This window comes from Typha angustifolia, chromosome 15 (genome assembly GCF_048772165.1).
Source record: "Typha angustifolia cultivar Huaian chromosome 15, ASM4877216v1, whole genome shotgun sequence".
Lineage (NCBI taxonomy): Eukaryota > Viridiplantae > Streptophyta > Magnoliopsida > Poales > Typhaceae > Typha > Typha angustifolia.
The window spans coordinates 13,154,807-13,173,434 of NC_133253.1; the positions used below are offsets into that span (position 1 = coordinate 13,154,807).

An 18,628-nucleotide genomic window follows, 5' to 3' on the forward strand; every position below is an offset into this window, starting at 1 on the left:
TATATAGTACAACCCAACTATCAGGTTAACTTAATCTCCAAAACAGCTTCAAAACAAACCAAAACACCAATTTTCAACAAAATAAGATCAAATCAAGTCTCTAAAATACTAAAATCATATCTAAATCCCATAAGATAAAGGTAATTTAGGAAGTATAAAACTATCAGTTTAAATGGACAAAATATTCTACTTTTTATTTCATTTTGTTGGGTAATTGTTAAATTAAACTTAACTCAAAGCGTTGCTCGTAGTCCTTTAGCAGATAAGAGGCTCTATCTATAAATAATAAAAAGAGAGGACTTTATTTATGTTTTATAATAAGTCAAAATTTAGGGTGTTATTTGTAATTTTCTCTTAAAAGAAAAACGAACAATCCTAAATTGTCCCTTTTCAAATCCTTTATCATCTTACAGTTTATTAATGGATTAAGTGCAGAAAGTAGAAAAAGAGAACTTGTGAAATACTCAATGTCACGATCCAAAATAGGAATCATGACCGGCCATGCATCTCAATATGCTTGAGATGCACGAAGCCTTATTAATACTCTCTACGTGTACGATGACAAAATAAATAAATAAAATGAGAATGTGCTTTATTAAATTTTATGACTAATTACAATAAAGATAAAAATAATGTTAATATTTTTGAGTCTCTAAATTAAATAAATAAAACTTCTAATCTAAAGCACAAAATCTAAAAGAGCGGAAAGGAATAGGTGAATCCTAAGTGGAGGTAGAGTCCGGGTACATCTCGCTTAGTCGCCCCGCTGACTATTACCTGAAATAAATAATAATACAAAAACAATAGAACCCATGAGCCAACAATCATAGCTCAGTGAGTGGAATCCACTCGAAAACCAAATAAATTTTAATTCACTCGAAAACCAAATAAATTTTAATTCATATTAATGTTGAATAAATTAAACTAAAAGCAACAATATCCATCACAATATGCAATAGGCATGCTCTCTAAATAATAGCAATGATAACAATAGAGAGATGTCACAACTTGTAACCTTGCATGTTTTCAACATATTAACATCTTTTGATATTTATACTGTCATGTCTCAATAGGTCTAAACCCTGTGAATCCACATCAACTAGAAGTCACCTCGAGATGACGCTCGGGACTTTTCTTCATAGCTGATCAAGTTAGGGTCATCAGAGGGTATCACCCTGTGATTAACACACTCTGTCTTTTCCTCTAAACGTTGAGAGAAGTTAGAGTCACCTAGAAAATTTTCTCATTCATCCTAGGATTGTTCCCTAACCCCGCCAGAGTCACCTAAGAAAGTTACCGCAGTGATCTAATTTAGGACTTTCCCCTGGACTTCTAGATAGACTTGAGTCACCACGGAAAATCGCAAACAATTTATACCAGGACTGTTCTCTAAGTCGTATCAATACTAATCTCATTTTTCTTTTCACAAATTTTAATATTTGCACGAAGTATGGTGATGCACTGAATATAATAATTAAATGCACACAGAAAATAAAACAATTAAATTTTCGCACGTATGGATGAAATAAATAGATTTGCACACAGAAATTGCAACAATTTAATTTTTACACATAAGGGTGAAATAAATAATTTGTACACAGAAAATTTACATGGTCTGACAAAAATACGAAATACAATAAAATAAACATGTGAGTGAACCCACTCACCTGAGTCTAGACAAGACAACCGAAATCTCAAATCTCTAGCTCACGTACTAAAAATCACCACCTTAAATAATAAATAACAATAACATTTTTAATTAAAACAATTATTAAAAATCTTTCTACAATTTAACCCAAGAATAATTAATTTGGGCTAAAATAAGCCCAAATCAGTTGGGCTGGGCTGTGGGCGACTAAGCGAGATGTACCCGAACTCCACCTCCACTTAGGATTCACCTATTTACCTTTTCGCTCTTTTAGATTTTGTGCTTTAGATTAGAAGTTTTCTTTATTTAATTTAGAGACTCAAAAACATTAACATTGTTTTTATCTTTATTGCAATTAGTTATAAAATTTAATAAAACACATTTTCATTTTATTTATTTATTTTGTCATCGTACACGTAGAGTATTAATAAGCCTTCGTGCATCTCAAGCATATTGAGATGCATGGCCGGTCATAATTCCTATTTTGGGTCGTGACACTCAAGCAATAAGAATATACAATGAAAGCCGCACTTTGATGCAGAACAACATCTTGATTGTAGAGTTGAGAAGAAAAAGTAGGGAGAAATAATCAAACCCGAGGAATCCACCAATCGGGGTGTCAGAATCCACCGACGTTAGAATCCACCAACAAACACTCAATAGGCAAAAGCTCTCAAAATATTTATTAACCCATAAAAGATGATTACAAGCTTTTATATAGGCCAAATAAAGTAAAAGACAAAAGACGAAAATAGCCCTAGAAGGTGACTAAAAGACAAAAGACGAAAAATAGCCCTAGAAGGTGACTAGTCACAACCCTCGTTAAGCCAAAAGGCCACGGGTGTAGCCTTTTTGTGCTTACGAGAATAAACGTGACAAAAGGTGGTGTCCCCGCCACACTTGTTTCTGCATCGTGAGTTAATTGTGCATTTGTGGCATGAAATCTGATTTGATTCCCTTCAAAATTCAAATTCATAGATGACATATAATAAAATAACATCTAGGGTCAATTTTGTTGCAAATGAAACCTTCTTGACCTGACAGAAAACCTCTAATTTGACTTGTCTTTGAACTCTCAAAGTATCTAACAAGTATCATGGAAATATCTATTATCTAAGAGTATCCCTTTTTTTCTTTTCTTTCCAAAAAATATGACATGTAAAGGATGATAAAATATAAAATATAAAAACCACCTTCTTTTAACAGCTTAAGCTTTAAGAGCAATTAGTGAAGTAATATAGTATTAGAGCTAGAGTGTCATTGGTTCAATTTCTACTATGCCCATCTTTTTCTGAAAATATGGAACCCCACTCATTTAATTAAAGCCACTTCTTAGGCCTATCAAAATGTCTTAGCTTAGAAATGAGGAGTGTTAAAATATAAGATATAAAAACCACCGTACTCAAAAAGTATACGCTTTTAGAGCAATTGACGAGTTAACAAAGAAAGTATCTGACACGTATCTAAGAAGCATCCAATAATATTGTATCCAATTCGATAAGGCTAGAGTTTTGAAGTATCCATGTTTCCCAGTTATGCATAGATATGTATGTGAATAAACATATATTGTAATTAGAGATTAATTAATTATGGCACATTAATAAGTAAATAAACTTATAGTGAAGCAAGACATAAATTTTCTTGGTCTTTTTAAAAAAAGAATTTTTGTCAAACCCAAAAAAACAATAGGTAGATGAAAGAAATGAATACATCATAGATGTATCCTGCGGCCTTTCCCAGGAAACCTGTCCTATGGAAGATGAGATAAAAGGATAGGTAAAGGTTTTTAACATGTTTTTACCACAGATTGTCCTCATCAGGCAAATCCTTGTTAGGGCTTAAGGTTCTGCATTCTACAATTGTTGTGGATATTGTCAATTAATCAAGTCATTATACACTAAAGCTAATCTAAGGAAACACTCATGGAACTTTACTAGCAAAAGCCCAAATATAACATTGAAGTTAGTTCATTACCATTTTTTCCTATGAAGTCCATTCTTTAACCATTTACAACTTTATTATACCAACTCCTTGGCTCAAATTCAATGATACCATTTACATTTCAAACAGATATCAAACATCATCAATCAGAATTGTGACTCTAAACCTACAACGATGGACAACAAAAATATCAGCAACAAACTAGATGCCTCTAATACATGTCTATTGATTGGACAGCACAAGGATGATCTAGTGGACAAAATGCATGAAGAAGCAACAGATTCTGCAAGTAAAGAACAACTTCATGAAACTACTGGGAGCAATGACAGCAAAGACAAAGATTACCAGAAAGAAGAGGAATGCCAGTATCTTCAAGAATCAGTATCTGAAGACAAGAAACAAGATACAACATCAGAAAAAGAACTCACCAAGAATGAGAACTCAAAGGAAGATCCTAACATCATGAAAATGGTTCTCTTCTATATCCAATGGCCTATATTTAAATAACCTCTATAGTATTTTATCAGAAGATAATACAATAATTTCACCACATTGAATTATTTTTCAAATGTCCATCTAAACAAAAAATTTCATATATCAATTTTGAAACAGATATGTGAAGAAGTTGATGTGAACAAGGAAAATGTAATGGCAAATATAGTGGAGGAGGAACGTCTAGAAAAGAATCTGAAAGATAATCCTGATAAACATGTCTGCTCTGTACAAACAATATGCACTTCTCTCGACAAAAATCATGAAGAAGACCTCAAATTTGAAGAACAATCCCATCAAACTATTATCAGCAAAGACAGCATTCTACAATCCATTGACAAAGAAAGGAGTGAGCCTGAGACATTTGATTTTATAATAGCTAAGGTCCAGACTGATGTATCAGAAGCCACAGGGGTTGGCGAAGATGGTGATAAAGTTGAGGTAAAACTTCCACTACTCCTTAAAATTTGTATACATATAATCTAAACTTTTTTTTTTCTATTGATGAATAATAAAGGAGGTTCCTGAAGTTCCTAGTAAGTATGGTGCTACTAAAATTGCAACTTTGGAGGATAGGGTAAGTGCACAGAAAAATATAGATGATATTGCTGATGCCATTAAAGAGAAGCATCAGGAAGTCCTAGATACATTCTCTGAAGAACTTCATCAGATTACCAACATCAAAGAAGGTACAGAAGCTGATGGGAACAAAGATGAGGAAGACTATCAGGAGGACAAAATTGTTACTGAATCCGTAATTGAGGACCCAAATAAAAATACAACTTGTGAGACAGAATTCACCAAGAACCACAACTTAATAGACAATCTCGACATCAACAAGATGGTTTGTTTACTTATCTGATTAACAACTTTTAAGTTTAATAAAATGGTCAGAAGTATGAACTAGTTCAACAAAGTTTTATTTTTCCCTATTAAACTTTCATTTGAGCCCTTTTTTCTTTGTCATTTTCAATCCTCGAATAGATCCCTGTAATGAATGATATGAATGAGAGTGCTGAAGCTGCAAAAGTGGAGGATGAGAATCTTGTACAAAAGAACACAGGTGATATTCCTGATAGGAATGAGCAGGTGATGAAAGCAATACATGACAAAGTTGACAAAAAGCATGACGAAGAGCCCAAATATGTGTGTGCAGAGCAGATTGGTAAAAGTACCAAAACAGCAGAAAATATAGAAATTGCTGAGCATGACAAACAAATAGACACTGAAAAGCTTGAAGCTGTAATTGAAGCAGTCACTGTGCTTGAGGATAACAATCAAGTGACAATTAGTAAAACTGATTATGAGATCCAAAAGAACATGGAAGATAATATGCTCAATATTATGAAAGAATCTCTATCCAACTCACAAGATTTGGCCACGGGCAGCTTAGAATTTGATGGTCTTGATGCTAGATCAAATGAACTTCACCAAAGGATTGATATTTTAGAATTAGCTGAGGACAAAGTACCTGCCAGTATAACATCAAGATCAAGCTTAGATAGCACTATAAATCCAATGCAAGAAGAGGAAGACAGTAAGAGTGACAAGACATCAAGATCAACTTCTGAAAAGAATGTGACTAGAAATGCCTGCGAAATAGAACTTGAAGAGAAGAGAGATAAAGAGGTACCAAAGAATGAGGAAATTTCACACACTCCCTTGAAGTCCTCCCCCAGTATGATGAGTGAATGGATCAAGAGATTTTGTGAATTTGGTGAGGGGCAATTAATTGAGGAAGAGATTAAACATTCAGATGCTTGTTCTTTGACCATTGATAATGATAGGAATATTGTCGAGACAAGACTGCATGAAAAGGAAGGGAAAAAGATATGTGATGATGCAGAACCAGAAACTGCACCTAGCAATCCAGATAATGAAAAGAGCAAAGTAACAACAGAAGAGGTAAGTTCAGGATATGCATAATCATCACAGAATTTAATAGAGAAACTCTACTTACTATCTGTTGTTATTAGTGATTTGGTGAAGCTGTCCATTATACAGATTAAGACAGTAGTACAGAACATTGAAAAGACAGCAGATTGCGAACCTGTCAAGATCCAAATTTCAGAAACTGGTGATATGAAGATAAATGCAGATGAAGTCCAAGCCTTTGAAGAAAGATCTCCAAAAAAAGAGGTTTGACCACATCAATATAGTGATTAATTGTATCATGTAATTAAAACTTTAGGGCTATAAAAATTTTGGTGTCACAATACCATTGATGTGATTAATTGTAATGCAGAATACAATTGTATTGCAACAGGATGACAACAAGAATTCAAGCATAAAGGACATGGTGGACACATATGAAATGATTGATGATGCTACACTTACAACAATTCCATTGGCTGACAAAGCAGCATTGAAAAGCCTACACCAAGGTCAGAGAGAGTTAGCGACTGTGGATGATGTAACAATGGAGAACAACCATTTTAAATATCAAGTGGTTAGTTACTGACAAAATTTTCTTCCTTATTTCTACTCCATTTTATTTCCGCATACAAGTTTCATTGCAATCTTATGATGCAGCCCAACTATGAAGTAGTATCCTCCACAGAGCAAAATATGGAAGAAATGACTGAGGCATGCCCTGCCAAAGCCAAAGATGAGATGTTCAAGGATGTAAGTCATGCCCCAAGGACTGTGCCCAAATTATATGTTATGTGACTTGTTATAGGAGCAAAGTGGAACTGTGAATTTTTCATAATTCTACAGTCTCATGATTAGCATTATAAAGTAACCTATCTTGTTTCTCTGCTAAACATAAACTATTTAAATTACTGTCTCAAAAATTAACTGGTACTATTCTGGTGCAGAATTACAATTTAGACTCTCAGAGTAGGGAATTTGACATTGTAAATTCAAAGGAGAAAAAATGCATAACCAAGATTCAAGACAATTTACCCCTTATTCTTGCACTGGCTGAGGAGACAAGACAGGTAGAAATAAAGCATGAGGTATATTCTGATCACGACAGATGGACTCAGGAAACATTAACTAAGAACAACATCAGTGATGTTGATGCCTCCAAAAAGGATAATAATTCTGAGGAGACAGAAGAAGCCTCTGCAATACTACATGAAGAACAGAGTCAACAGATAACCACTGGGACAGGAGTAACTCAGAATCATTCAATGGAAGGTACACTAACTACTTTTGAGGAAATTGTTAGTGAAATGACAAGCAGCATAGCTTCTTTATCACAAGGCAATGAACCTAGCCAAAAATCCAGACAAGAAAGAAAAAGTGACGATGGAACAATTTCTGATGGAGTCAGTGTGCTATCAACCATGCGAAAAGTTCAATCTCAGGGTACGGGAAATGATGAAGAAAACGAGGCATCTACATTGGTCTCGGAAGAACTAGACCCTGAAAAGAACAAAGAAAAAGAGACACCAATAAGAGAACTAGATGCATGCATTGAGATAGCATCCAACTTGCTTAGTACGGAACCAGCATCGATTCCTGACACTGAGAATGCAGCAGGAGAAATCGTATCTGAAGAAGCACTAAAACACAACAATCAAGAGGTCAGTGAATGTTGGGTTACAGGAAGATTATATGCTCATTAATCCTTCTAGTTTCTATCGTCATTGATCATTAGCACTAAGCTGATATTTTCTCTGTTATGCAGGTTAAAGATTCTAAGCTGGCATCTGAGAACACTAAATCAGCAGTAGAAAAGGAAGATAAATTCCAATTATCACATGATGAAAGAGCTGATGATGATTCTTTACCTTTAAGAGGATTCTTATTAAAATATGATTTGGAAACACATGCCCGTATAGTAGGTTTTGAAGATCAAAAACAGTATAACAGCAAAGATAGTGAAATAAAAGAGCAAACTGTGTCAGAGAAGGAAAACAAAGAATACCAAGAGATTGGGGAAAATGCAGAGGAAAAGAAAATGAAAGACAAAGAGCAAGAGGAGAAAATTGAATTACAGTTATCCTTAAAGGTATCAGAACAGATTTACAACTGTGAGTACAATAAGGACAATTCAGAAGAGAACAAAATTTCAGAGATCAAGATAATAAAATTGGGGAATGTGCAATCTGAGAAAGCTGCCAACATTTCCAATGCAATGGAAGATGGCGATGAAACAGATGGACTAGCATTGCACAGTGAAAACAAGAATGAGAAAGAACTTGATACCATAGATATAAAGGAAATGGAAAAGGAGAAACAAGAGAAAGTTAATGAAATACAAGGAGTAAAGGAAGTCTTTGAAGCAATCACCAAAGCTAAGTGCAACAATGTGAATCTAGAAGATAAAGAAAATACTAGAGAGGGACCAGAAAACAAGATAACAGAAGACCTGGAGAATGAAAAGCTTCTACATTCGGGTGTTGGATATAGCTCCGAAAGAGTCATTCAAGAATACAAAGACAAGATGCATACTCATGGTCATGAGATGTTGCATGTCAATGATGATACAGAGGAGGTAAGGACAGTATATTCATAGTAGCACTGAACTCTTTTCCATTTGTATCCTTTATAAACATCATGAATTTCTACTATTTCCCTCATCTTGTGCAAATACTTTAATATAGTATGATTGACTGAGTTTCTCGAATGCAGCTCTTAGAAGAAGTTGATTTGGAGTCAACAAATGACGGACTCCCAAAAAAGCTGATTGATGATTTATTTGACACATCTAAGCCAGTTGAAGAAATTAAATATATGGAAGCATCTGACTCTTATGCAGAACTGGAGGGCACAGAACTTGAGAATCTTCAGGAAGCTGAGAAAATCAAGAGCATTCTTTTGCGTGATGAGGAAAAAGCAGATATGCAGCTTGGAATAGTAGCAAAGACAACCTTTGACAATCTAGGAACAGTTAATGCAAACAAGGAAATAAAGAATATCACAGAGAAAGATATAGCTGTTGGAACTCCTGATTTGTCTCATGCAAGAGATGAAAAGAACCATGTATCATCTCGGATACATGACAATGAAGCAACAAGCACCGATTGGGGAAACAAATTGGAACCTAATGAATCTGAGGACTCAGTAAATGAAGAACCAAGTGAAGAGGTCAGAATAGTGTTATCTGATTCACATATAAAATGTTTCTTTCTTTCTACTTCTCTCCTCCTCTGTAACTAAGCAAAGATATTCTACTTTCAGGTTACAAACTTTGTTGCTATACCATCAGAGCAAATTCTCATGATGGACGAGGACAAAGAGAAGAATATTCATGTTTCATCTGTTGCAATTGCAACTGGTGGAGAAACCATGCCAAATCCAAGAGATGAACCTGAGATAATCTCTGAGGTGTTGGTGAGAGAAGTTACAGAGGAAGAAATTGGGACGACTGAAATGCATTACAAGTTCGCCAAGGAGACTGTAGCTTTGGAGGGCTCAACTGAAATTGAGAAGTTTGTGCATGTTTCCACCGATTCAGAATTCATTTTTGATGCACTTAATGCAGATAATGAGAGACATCAAACTGACACTGGTAATTTAACAAACAAAGATAACCAAATCATTCAGCAAGATGAATTGCCGGTATCACGTTATTTAATGGACCGAATCTTGCAAAAAGAAAGTGGTAAGCTTGATCAAACCTTGGAAGTGAAGCCTGAAGATAATGTAGAAGAAGAAAAATTACAAGACGAAACTTCTAAGAAAAACAGTGAATTGAGCATCCTAAAACAAGAAGGAAACTTGGTCTCCTTGTCCACAGAGCAGATAACATATGATACAATGTCAGAAAGAAAAACAGAAGATCCTAAAACTTCTGAAAGTGGTTATGATTTGGTGGAAGAACTAATCCATGTTTCCAAGAAGGTTATAGAAAATTCAATAGTAGAAAATATTCATAAGGCACCTCAATTATCAACAGTGGATGAAGATGTAAATGAGGAAGTCTCTTTTGAACTCACATCAGAAGAGAAAAGTGAACCAGATAGGAAAGTGGATGTCGAAGACATCAGAAATACAGATTTGTCACTGGAAGATAAAGTTCCTACAACTAACCAAGAGAGAGGAATGGCAAGACAACAGGATTGCCGAAGCCTGAACAATGATACTGATATTCCAATTGTCCCAGAGGCTTCTAAGGAAGATAGTTTTCAACAAGGAAGAGAAAGTGCAGAAACCTTGTGTCACATTCCAAACAATGATAAAGCTCCATATGTAGTACCTGAGGAAAAAATTCCTCCAATAGCTGTACCAGATGGAAATGCGGAAAGATTGCTTCACAAGGAAGAGATTCTACTAAGTTTTGATAGGCAACAAACTGATAAATCCTCTACATCTTCCAACATTGGAGATGAGGCTCCTGAAGTTCTCAGAACTCTGTCAGAAGATATCAAAATTGAGAATGAAAAGGAGAAGCAAGAAAATATCATTGAAAAGGAAGAAGTAAGAAAAAGTGTTACTGAAAGTGGAGTGATGAAGAATGATTTACCTGAAGAGCAAAAAGTATCTGAGCAAAAGATTCCTTCAACAGCTGTACCAGTTGAAAATGCAGACAGCTTGCTTCACAAAGAAGAGCTTTTACCAAACTTTAATAGTCGACAAACCGGTAAATCCTTTACATCTTCTGACATTGAAGACAAGGCTCCTGATGTTCTCAAAACTCTTCCAGAAAGTATCATAGTTGAAAATGAAAAGGAGAAGCAAGAAGAAATCATTGTAAACAAAGGAGAAGTAAGAAAATGTGTCATTGAAATTCCATCAGGAGCGATAAAGAATGATCTACCTAAAGAGCAAAAAGTAACTGATACACAAAAGGGCCAGCAACCTGATCCTGTGGTAGAGTTTGCCAATGAAGCAGTTGAAATTGATGAAAAGATTATGGAGACAAACAAGCCAAATACCTGCATACGTGAGAAACAAACTGAAAAGGTAGAAAATGCAAATATTGAGGAAGAGAAAACAGATGATGAGAAGTGTGAAAAGGAAGAAGAAGATGAAGATAAAACTGAGAAATCTGGCCACAACATCGAACTGATATTGGAAGCAAGAGAGGCAGAGTTAAAGCCAGCACATAAGAAATCTCACAACATCTTATCTGGTGTTGGATCAAAGGTCAAACACTCAATTGCAAAAGTAAAGAAGGCCATCACAGGTAAATCTCCCCGCCCAAAGACTGTCACCAAAATAAAAGAAAAGGACGGGACTCAATAGAGCTGAAGGATGTATTGTCATAAATTACTATATACATTAGAAGGAATAATGTTGACAAAAATTATTATATACAGACCTAATAATAAGTTATTATTGTCTCCAGCCACTGTAAAGAGGAATAAAAATGGTACTCTGAAGATTAAGTGATAGTAATCCTTGTAGTATGTTACTGTAAAGCTATTTATGTCACTTCAAGAACTTAGATATGTGTATTGAATTTATTCCATTATACTTTTCATTATTTTGATTATGATTTGGGAGTAGCTCAGCACCATAAATTTGTACACCGAGGTAAATTCATATATTCAGCCTAAAAATTGTCCATATCTAGAAGTAAAAATTGAAAATATAATGTATTTAACTACATATTGTGTAGTGATGAATACAAAACAGGTTTTTTAGGTGATGAAGGTTTAAGTTAACACTATAGTGTTTTGATATTGCACACCTATTATCACGCCCCGATCCGGGAACATGATGGCCGTGAATCTCTAGAATAAAACCCGGAGAAAACATGAAAGCCCAAATAGTAATCAAATCCTAAAATAGATTGACACAGCGAAAACGGTACTCAGTCTTCAGAGTCCTCACTAAACGGCTTCTTAAATTCCTGCAAAATGATAAGTCCTTATGAGCCAAACGCCCAGCAAGTAACCCACTCTACTAATAATATGTCTAATGACAAAAAAATCAACATGTGATATATATAGTAGTAGAAAAAGAATCATAATAATAATATATAAGTCGTCTTGAAAAATAAATAATTTTCTTGTCTCTTATATTGAATTTCAAAATCCATATATACTAAATTAGAATCATAAATTATTCATATTAACTCATTTTGAATAAATCAATATAAAATGAATCAATCTCCGCTAAAAGTGTATTTTCATGGAAATCAAATCATAAAACATTCAGATTAACACAATCTGAATAAATTAACATAAAACGAATCTCCACTAAAATGTATTATAATGAAAATCGAATTATAAATCATTTATAATATCTCATTTTAAATAAATTAATATAAAACAAATCAAACTCTACTAAAAATGTACTATCATGAAAATCGAATCATAAATCATTCATAATATCTCAATTTGAATAAATCAATATAAAAACAATCGATCTCTACCAAAAGTGGACTTGTCACAACCCGAGATAGGAATCATGACCGGCCATGCACCTCAATATGTTTGAGATACACGAAGCCTTACTAATACTTCCTATGTATACAATGACAAAAATAAATAAGCAAAGAAGATCTGGTTTATAAAATTTAAACTAATTGCAAAAATTATTAAACAATATCATCGTTTTTGAGTCTCTAAACGAAATAAATTTAACATTTAATCTAAAGCATAAAATCCAAAAGAGCGGAAAGGTAAATAAGTGGATCCTCAGTGGAGGTGGGATCCGGGTACGTCTCGCTCAGTCGCCACACCTGAGATAATAAATAAATAAATAAATAAAACCTATGAGCCAACAACTATAGCTCAATGAGTAGAATCTGCTCGAAAATCAAATAAATTCTAAATTTTGTTAATGTTGAATAAAAACTAAGATCAACAATATATATAACATTTTGCAATAGGCATGCTTTTTAAATAATGACAATGATAATAATAGAGAATCATAACTTATAACCTTGCACAGTTTCAACATATTAACATCTTTTTAATATTTATACTGTCATTTGTCTCAATGGGTCTATATCCTATAGATCCACATCAACTAGAAGTCATCTCAAGATGACGCTCGAGACTTTTCTTCATAGTTGATTCGGTTAGGGCCATCAGATGGTATCACTATGTGATCAATACACCCTGTCTTTTCCACTAACCGTTCAGAGAAGTTAGAGTCACCTAGAAAATTTCTCATTCATCCTAAAACTGTTCCCTAACCTCGCCAGAGTCACCTAAGAAAGTCACCGAGTGATCTAATTTAGGACTTTCCTCTGGACTTCCAGATAAACTTGAGTCACCACGAAAAATCGTAAACGATTTATACCGGGATTGTTCTCTAAGTCGTACCAATACTAGTCTCATTTTTCTTTTCACTAAAATTTAATATTTGCACAAGGTATGGCAATGCACTAAGTATAATGATTAAATGCACACAGAAAATTTCATCGTCTGACAAAAGTACAAAATATAATAAAAATAAATATGTGAGTGAACCTATTAACGAGAGTCTAGGCAAAACAACTGAAATCTCAAATCTCTCGCTCACGTGCTAAAAATCACCACCTTTAATAATAAATAATAATAAAATTTTTAATTTGAATAATATTAATATTTTTAAAATTTTAAAAAAATTAAAAAGAACTAAAATAGGTTAAATTACCCATTGGATTGGACTGGGCAACTGCTGGCCCGACCCACTCCAAAAAATAAAAAACTAATCGGGCTGGGCCTTAGCCCAGCCAAAACAATGGATTGGGCCACGGGCTAACCCGCAGCCCACCCAAATTTAGTGGTTCGAATCGGGTCTTTGGATCCGAAATCAAAACCCGAACCCGAACTCGAAAATCATAAGGGTTGGCTCGGGTTAAACCCGAGCCCAACCAGATCCTTCCCTTCCCGCTACCGACGCAAGGAAGAGAAGAATTAAGGGAGAGAGTGACCGCCGGTGACGGTTCAACGACCACACCTCAAGCCCCTCGACTCCCTCTCATGACTTCGTCGTCCTCACGAGGTGGAGAACCCACCACAGACGGCGGACTCAAAAGCCGACGATGAATGGAGCCACAAGGGCTCCAAGGCAAACACCCATGGCACGAGACCAACAACAAGAGGCTTCCAGTGGAGGAGAGAGCAACTCGAAGCCGCCGGCCGGCGTGAGTCACCGATGAAACCGAAATCCCACAAATTAGGTATTTTTATTTTAACCTATTAAACTAAAATTAAAATTGAGAGGTGGGAGAGGGCTTACCATGGAGTCACATAGTGGTCTCCGATGGCTCCGGCGACACTCCGGTAGGCTGATTCCACTGCGTGACTCCGACGGTGAGAAAGAAGAAAACAAAGGAAGAGAGAAAAAAGAGGAGGCTGATGAGGGGTTAAGGAGAGAGAGAGAATTAGGGTTTAATTTATAGATTAAAAGAAAATCCAAATCTAATTAATTCGGATTTGGCGAGATCTCCAATGCGCCTTGTCGCGTGCCGGAGAGGGAGAGGGGAAGGGGTTGCACGTGTAGAGCACGTGCACCCTCCTCTCTCAACCCTTTTTTCGGTTTTCACAACTATTCCAACAAAAAGAAATTTCGTCCTCAAAATTAAAATTAGTGTAATAAAAGGATAGAGTAATACCATAATAGTCGCTATGAAGATTGAGGAAATAGCTCCGGATGCTTCTCTCTCGTTTCATCTTCACGCTCCTAAGTTGCTTCTTCTGGCTTGTGGTTTTGCCATAAAATCTCACGGAAGAGATTACCCTATTGCGAAGAGTTCTTGCTGAGTCTCTAGAATTTTCACAGGTTGTCCCTCATAAGATAGATTTTGTCGGATCTCCAAAGGCTCGAAGTCGATCACATGGTCTGCACTAGGCACATACTTTCTCAACATTGACACATGGAAGACATTATGTACCTTAGCTAACCTAGGTAGCAATGCTATTTGGTATACAACCTCTCCAATGCGCTCTAACACCTCAAAAGACCCAATAAAATAAGGACTCAACTTGCCTTTCTTACCAAACCTGATCGATCCTTTCCAAGTGGCACCTTTAGGAAAACCATGTCACCCACTTGAAACTCAAGGTTTCTTATCCGGTTATCAGCATAGCTCTTTTGAGGTTGAGAAAGGAGGGTGCACGTGCTCTGCACGTGCAGCCCCTCCCCTCTCCCTCTCTGCCACGCGACGAGGCGCAGGGCAAAATCGCACCTAATCCAGATCGGAGTAGATTAGGATTTTTTTTATCCCTAATCTATAAATTAAAAACCCTAATCCCCTCTCTCTGTTTTAACCATCTCAGCCCCCTCCCCTTCTCCTCTTCTTCTCCTCCTTCGTTTTCTTATCTTTTACTCACCGTCGGAGTCACGTTGTGGGTTCGGACCACCGGAGCATCGTTGGAGGAAATTGGGACCACCATACTCCTCCCCGGTGAGCCCTCTCTCATCCCTCTAGTTTAATTTAAATTCAAAGAGATAGATTAGAAATACCTAATTCGTGGATTTCGGCATCGTCGACAAATCGGGCCGGCCGGCGGCTTCGGGTCGCAATCGAATCGTTATCAGAAGCTTCGTGCTCCAGGCCAGTGTCAGTGATGTCTTCTAGGGAGCCCTCGGGGCTCCAATCGACGCCGGCCTCGGCGTCGGCCATCGGCGGTGAGTCCTCCTCCACCTCGTGAGGACGGAGAGAGAGAGAGAGAGAGAGAGAGAGAGAGAAAGAGAGAGAGAGGGAGGGAGCCGATTGTGATCTGCCGCCGGCAAAGTCACCGGCGGCCACTCTCTCTCTCGATCCTTCCCTCCCTCGCGTTGGATGCGAGAAGGGAGAAAAGAAAAATTTTGGGGATTGGTTGGCTCGGGTTAAACCCGAGCCACCTCCTCTCTCTTTTAAATACGGGTTCAGGTTCAGGTTTGGATTTCGGATCCACAAACCCGACCCGAACCAATTAAATTGGATGGGCTGCGAGCTAAACCGCAGCCCAATCCATTTCCTATCTGGCTGGGCCTTGGCCCAGCCCGATTAGTTTCTTTTTTATTTGGGCCGGGCCAGCATTAGCCTAGCCCAATCCAATGGATCATTTTAACCTTGTGAACCGGAAGGAGACTTACTGACGAGTTGGATCATGGGATCGACGGGCTCCGATGGCTCTCCGGCGAGATAGGAGGAAGAAGGGGAAAAATGGTAGCTTGGGGGGTGGAAGAAAAGAAGAGAAAGAAAAGGAGAACAGAAAGAAAAGAAGAGAAGGAGGGGGAAAGGGTAAGGCAACGCACGTGCTCGGCACGTGTGTTAGAACCAGAAAAAAAAAATTGGGGGTTGAGAGAGAGGGCTCCCTCTCCGGTTCGCAACGGAGCGCAGATAAGGGTGGATTTCATCTGATCCGAATCGGATTAGGTTTGATCCTCTCCTAACCTATAAATTTAACCCTAATCCTCTCTCTCTCCTCAACACCCCCTCCCAGTCTTCTTCTCCTCCACCGTTTTCTTTCTTTTCTCGCTGACGGAGTCACACCGTGGAATCGGCCAGCCGGAGCGTCGTCGGAGCCATCGGAGACCACCTCGTGATTCCTTCGTAAGCCTTCTCCCACCCCTCAAATTTAATTAAAGTTTAATAGAGTAAAACAAAAATACCTAATTTGGGATTTCGGCTTCACCGGCGACTCACGTCGGTCGGCGGCTTTGGGTCGCTGTTGCTCGTATGCCAAAGACTTGCATCGTCGACCTCGTGTCATAGGCGCACTCCCTTGAAGTCTTCGTGGCTTGAGGTGTGGAGGAGACGACTCCAGGGCCGTCGGCCATCGAGTCGAGCTGTCGACCGCCATCTACGGTTCCTCCTCCACCTCTCATGGTATGCTGGGTCGCGAGAGTGTAGAAGAGGTTAGGGTGCGGCCAGTGGTTCATCGCCGGCGGTGACCGCCTGCACCTTTTCTCGCTTTCTCTCTCTTTTTTTCCTTTCTCTTTTTCTCCCTCCCTTTCTCTCTCTCTTCGGTTTGGAGAAAACAGACTCGGGCAACCCGAGTCTAGCTTTCTCCCATTAAGTGTTTGGATTCGGGTCGGGTTGGATCCGAATCCAAGGGACCCGACCCGAACCATTAATTTGGTGGGCTGCGGGTTAGCCCGAGCCCAATTCAATTAATTTGGTGGGTTCCGGGTTAGCCCGAGCCCAATTCAATTAATTCAGCTGGGCCTCGGCCCAATCCGATTTAGTTGATTTTGTTTTGGATTAGACCGGGCCAGCAGCAGCCCAGCCCAATCCAATGGGAAATTTTTAAACCCATTTTTTTAGTTCTTTTGGTTTTTAAATTTTAATAAATATTGTTATTATTTAAATTAAAAATTTGAATATTATTTATTATTTAAGGTGGTGAATTCCAGTACGTGAGCTAGAGATTTGAGGTTTCGGTTGTCTTGCCTAGACTCAGGTGAGTGGGTTCACTCACATGTTTATTTTATTGTATTTCGTATCTTTGTCGGACCATGTAAATTTTCTGTGTGCAATTTATTTATTTCACCCTTATATGTAAAAATTAAATTGTTGCAATTTCTGTGTGCAAATCTATTTATTTCATTAGTACGTGCGAAAATTTAATTGCTTTATTTTCTGTGTGCATTTAATTATTATATTCAGTGCATCACCATACTTCGTGCAAATATTGAAATTTGTGAAAAGAAAAATGAGATTAGTATTGATACGACTTAGAGAATAGTCCCGGTATAAATTGTTTGCGATTTTTCGTGGTGACTCAAGTCTATCTAGAAGTCCAGGGGAAAGTCCTAAATTAGATCATTGCGGTGACTTTCTTAGGTGACTCTGGCGGGGTTAGGGAACAGTCCTAGGAAGAATGAGAAAATTTCCTAGGTGACTCTAACTTCTCTCAACGGGTAGAGGAAAAGACAGAGTGTGTTGATCACAGAGTGATACCCACTGATGACCCTAACCGGATCAACTATGAAGAAAAGTCCCGAGCGTCATCTCGAGGTGACTTCTAGTTGATGTGGATCCAAAGAGTTTAGACCTATTGAGACATGATATTATATATATCAAAAAGATGTTAATATGTTAGAAAACGTGCAAGGTTACAAGTTGTGACATCTCTCTATTGTTATCATTGTTATTATTTAGAGAGCATGCCTATTGCATATTGTAATGGATATTGTTGCTTTTAGTTTAATCTATTCAACATTAATATGAATTAAAATTTATTTGGTTTTCGAGTGGATTCCACTCACTGAGCTATAGTTATTGGCTCATGGTTTCTATTGTTTTTGTATTTGTTTATTTATTTCAGGTAATAGTCAGCGGAGCAACTGAGCGAGTTGTACTCGGATTCCACCTCCACTTAGGATCCACCTATTTACCTTTTCGCTCTTTTAGATTTTGTGCTTTAGATTAGAAGTTTTTTTTTATTTATTTAGTTTAGAGACTCAAAAATATTAACATTGTTTTTATTTTAATTGCAATTAGTAATAAAATTTAATAAAGCACACTCTCAGTTTATTTATTTATTTTGTCATCGTACGCGTAGAGAGTATTATTAAGGCTTCGTGCATCTCAAGCATATTGAGATGCATGGCCGGTCATGATTCCTATTTTGGGTCGTGACAACGTATGCTCACAATTTTTTTTTTGGTGGAACGGGATGTTACATTTCCACTCTTTTGAATTTTATGCTTTAGATTAATTGTCAATTTTATTACGTTTAGAGGCTCAAACAATAACATTGTTTTATGTTCATTACAATT

At 37.1% G+C, this 18,628-nt stretch overlaps 1 protein-coding gene and 2 long non-coding RNA genes across 9 annotated transcripts in view; 1 reads left to right on the forward strand and 2 right to left on the reverse strand.

The window, feature by feature from the left end:
- The window catches only part of LOC140778730 (uncharacterized), a 37,927-nt gene extending 32,372 nt beyond the window's left edge, over positions 1-5,555 (reverse strand). For both annotated transcript variants that reach the window (XR_012107236.1, XR_012107235.1), the window contains exons 1-2: positions 5,451-5,555; positions 3,935-3,974 (exon numbers count right to left, since the gene is read on the reverse strand). This is a non-coding gene — a long non-coding RNA (uncharacterized lncRNA). The remainder of the gene's footprint in view (positions 1-3,934; positions 3,975-5,450) is intronic.
- LOC140778729 (uncharacterized) overlaps positions 1-11,460 on the forward strand; it is a 43,349-nt gene extending 31,889 nt beyond the window's left edge. Inside the window, exons 4-14 of one of the 5 annotated variants that reach the window (XM_073123576.1) lie at positions 3,719-4,060; positions 4,202-4,522; positions 4,599-4,925; positions 5,066-5,986; positions 6,071-6,220; positions 6,327-6,530; positions 6,614-6,706; positions 6,901-7,614; positions 7,719-8,528; positions 8,666-9,121; positions 9,215-11,460. In XM_073123576.1, the coding sequence (XP_072979677.1) occupies positions 3,719-4,060; positions 4,202-4,522; positions 4,599-4,925; positions 5,066-5,986; positions 6,071-6,220; positions 6,327-6,530; positions 6,614-6,706; positions 6,901-7,614; positions 7,719-8,528; positions 8,666-9,121; positions 9,215-11,221 (6,345 nt within the window). In that variant the 3' untranslated portion in view covers positions 11,222-11,460. The remainder of the gene's footprint in view (positions 1-3,718; positions 4,061-4,201; positions 4,523-4,598; positions 4,926-5,065; positions 5,987-6,070; positions 6,221-6,326; positions 6,531-6,613; positions 6,707-6,900; positions 7,615-7,718; positions 8,529-8,665; positions 9,122-9,214) is intronic. The other 4 variants (XM_073123578.1, XM_073123579.1, XM_073123577.1 and 1 more) reach the window with 4 other exon arrangements.
- Positions 11,461-11,704: 244 nt separating this feature from the next.
- Positions 11,705-18,628, reverse strand: part of LOC140778731 (uncharacterized) — a 28,737-nt gene continuing 21,813 nt past the window's right edge. For both annotated transcript variants that reach the window (XR_012107238.1, XR_012107237.1), the window contains one exon: positions 11,705-11,831. This is a non-coding gene — a long non-coding RNA (uncharacterized lncRNA). The remainder of the gene's footprint in view (positions 11,832-18,628) is intronic.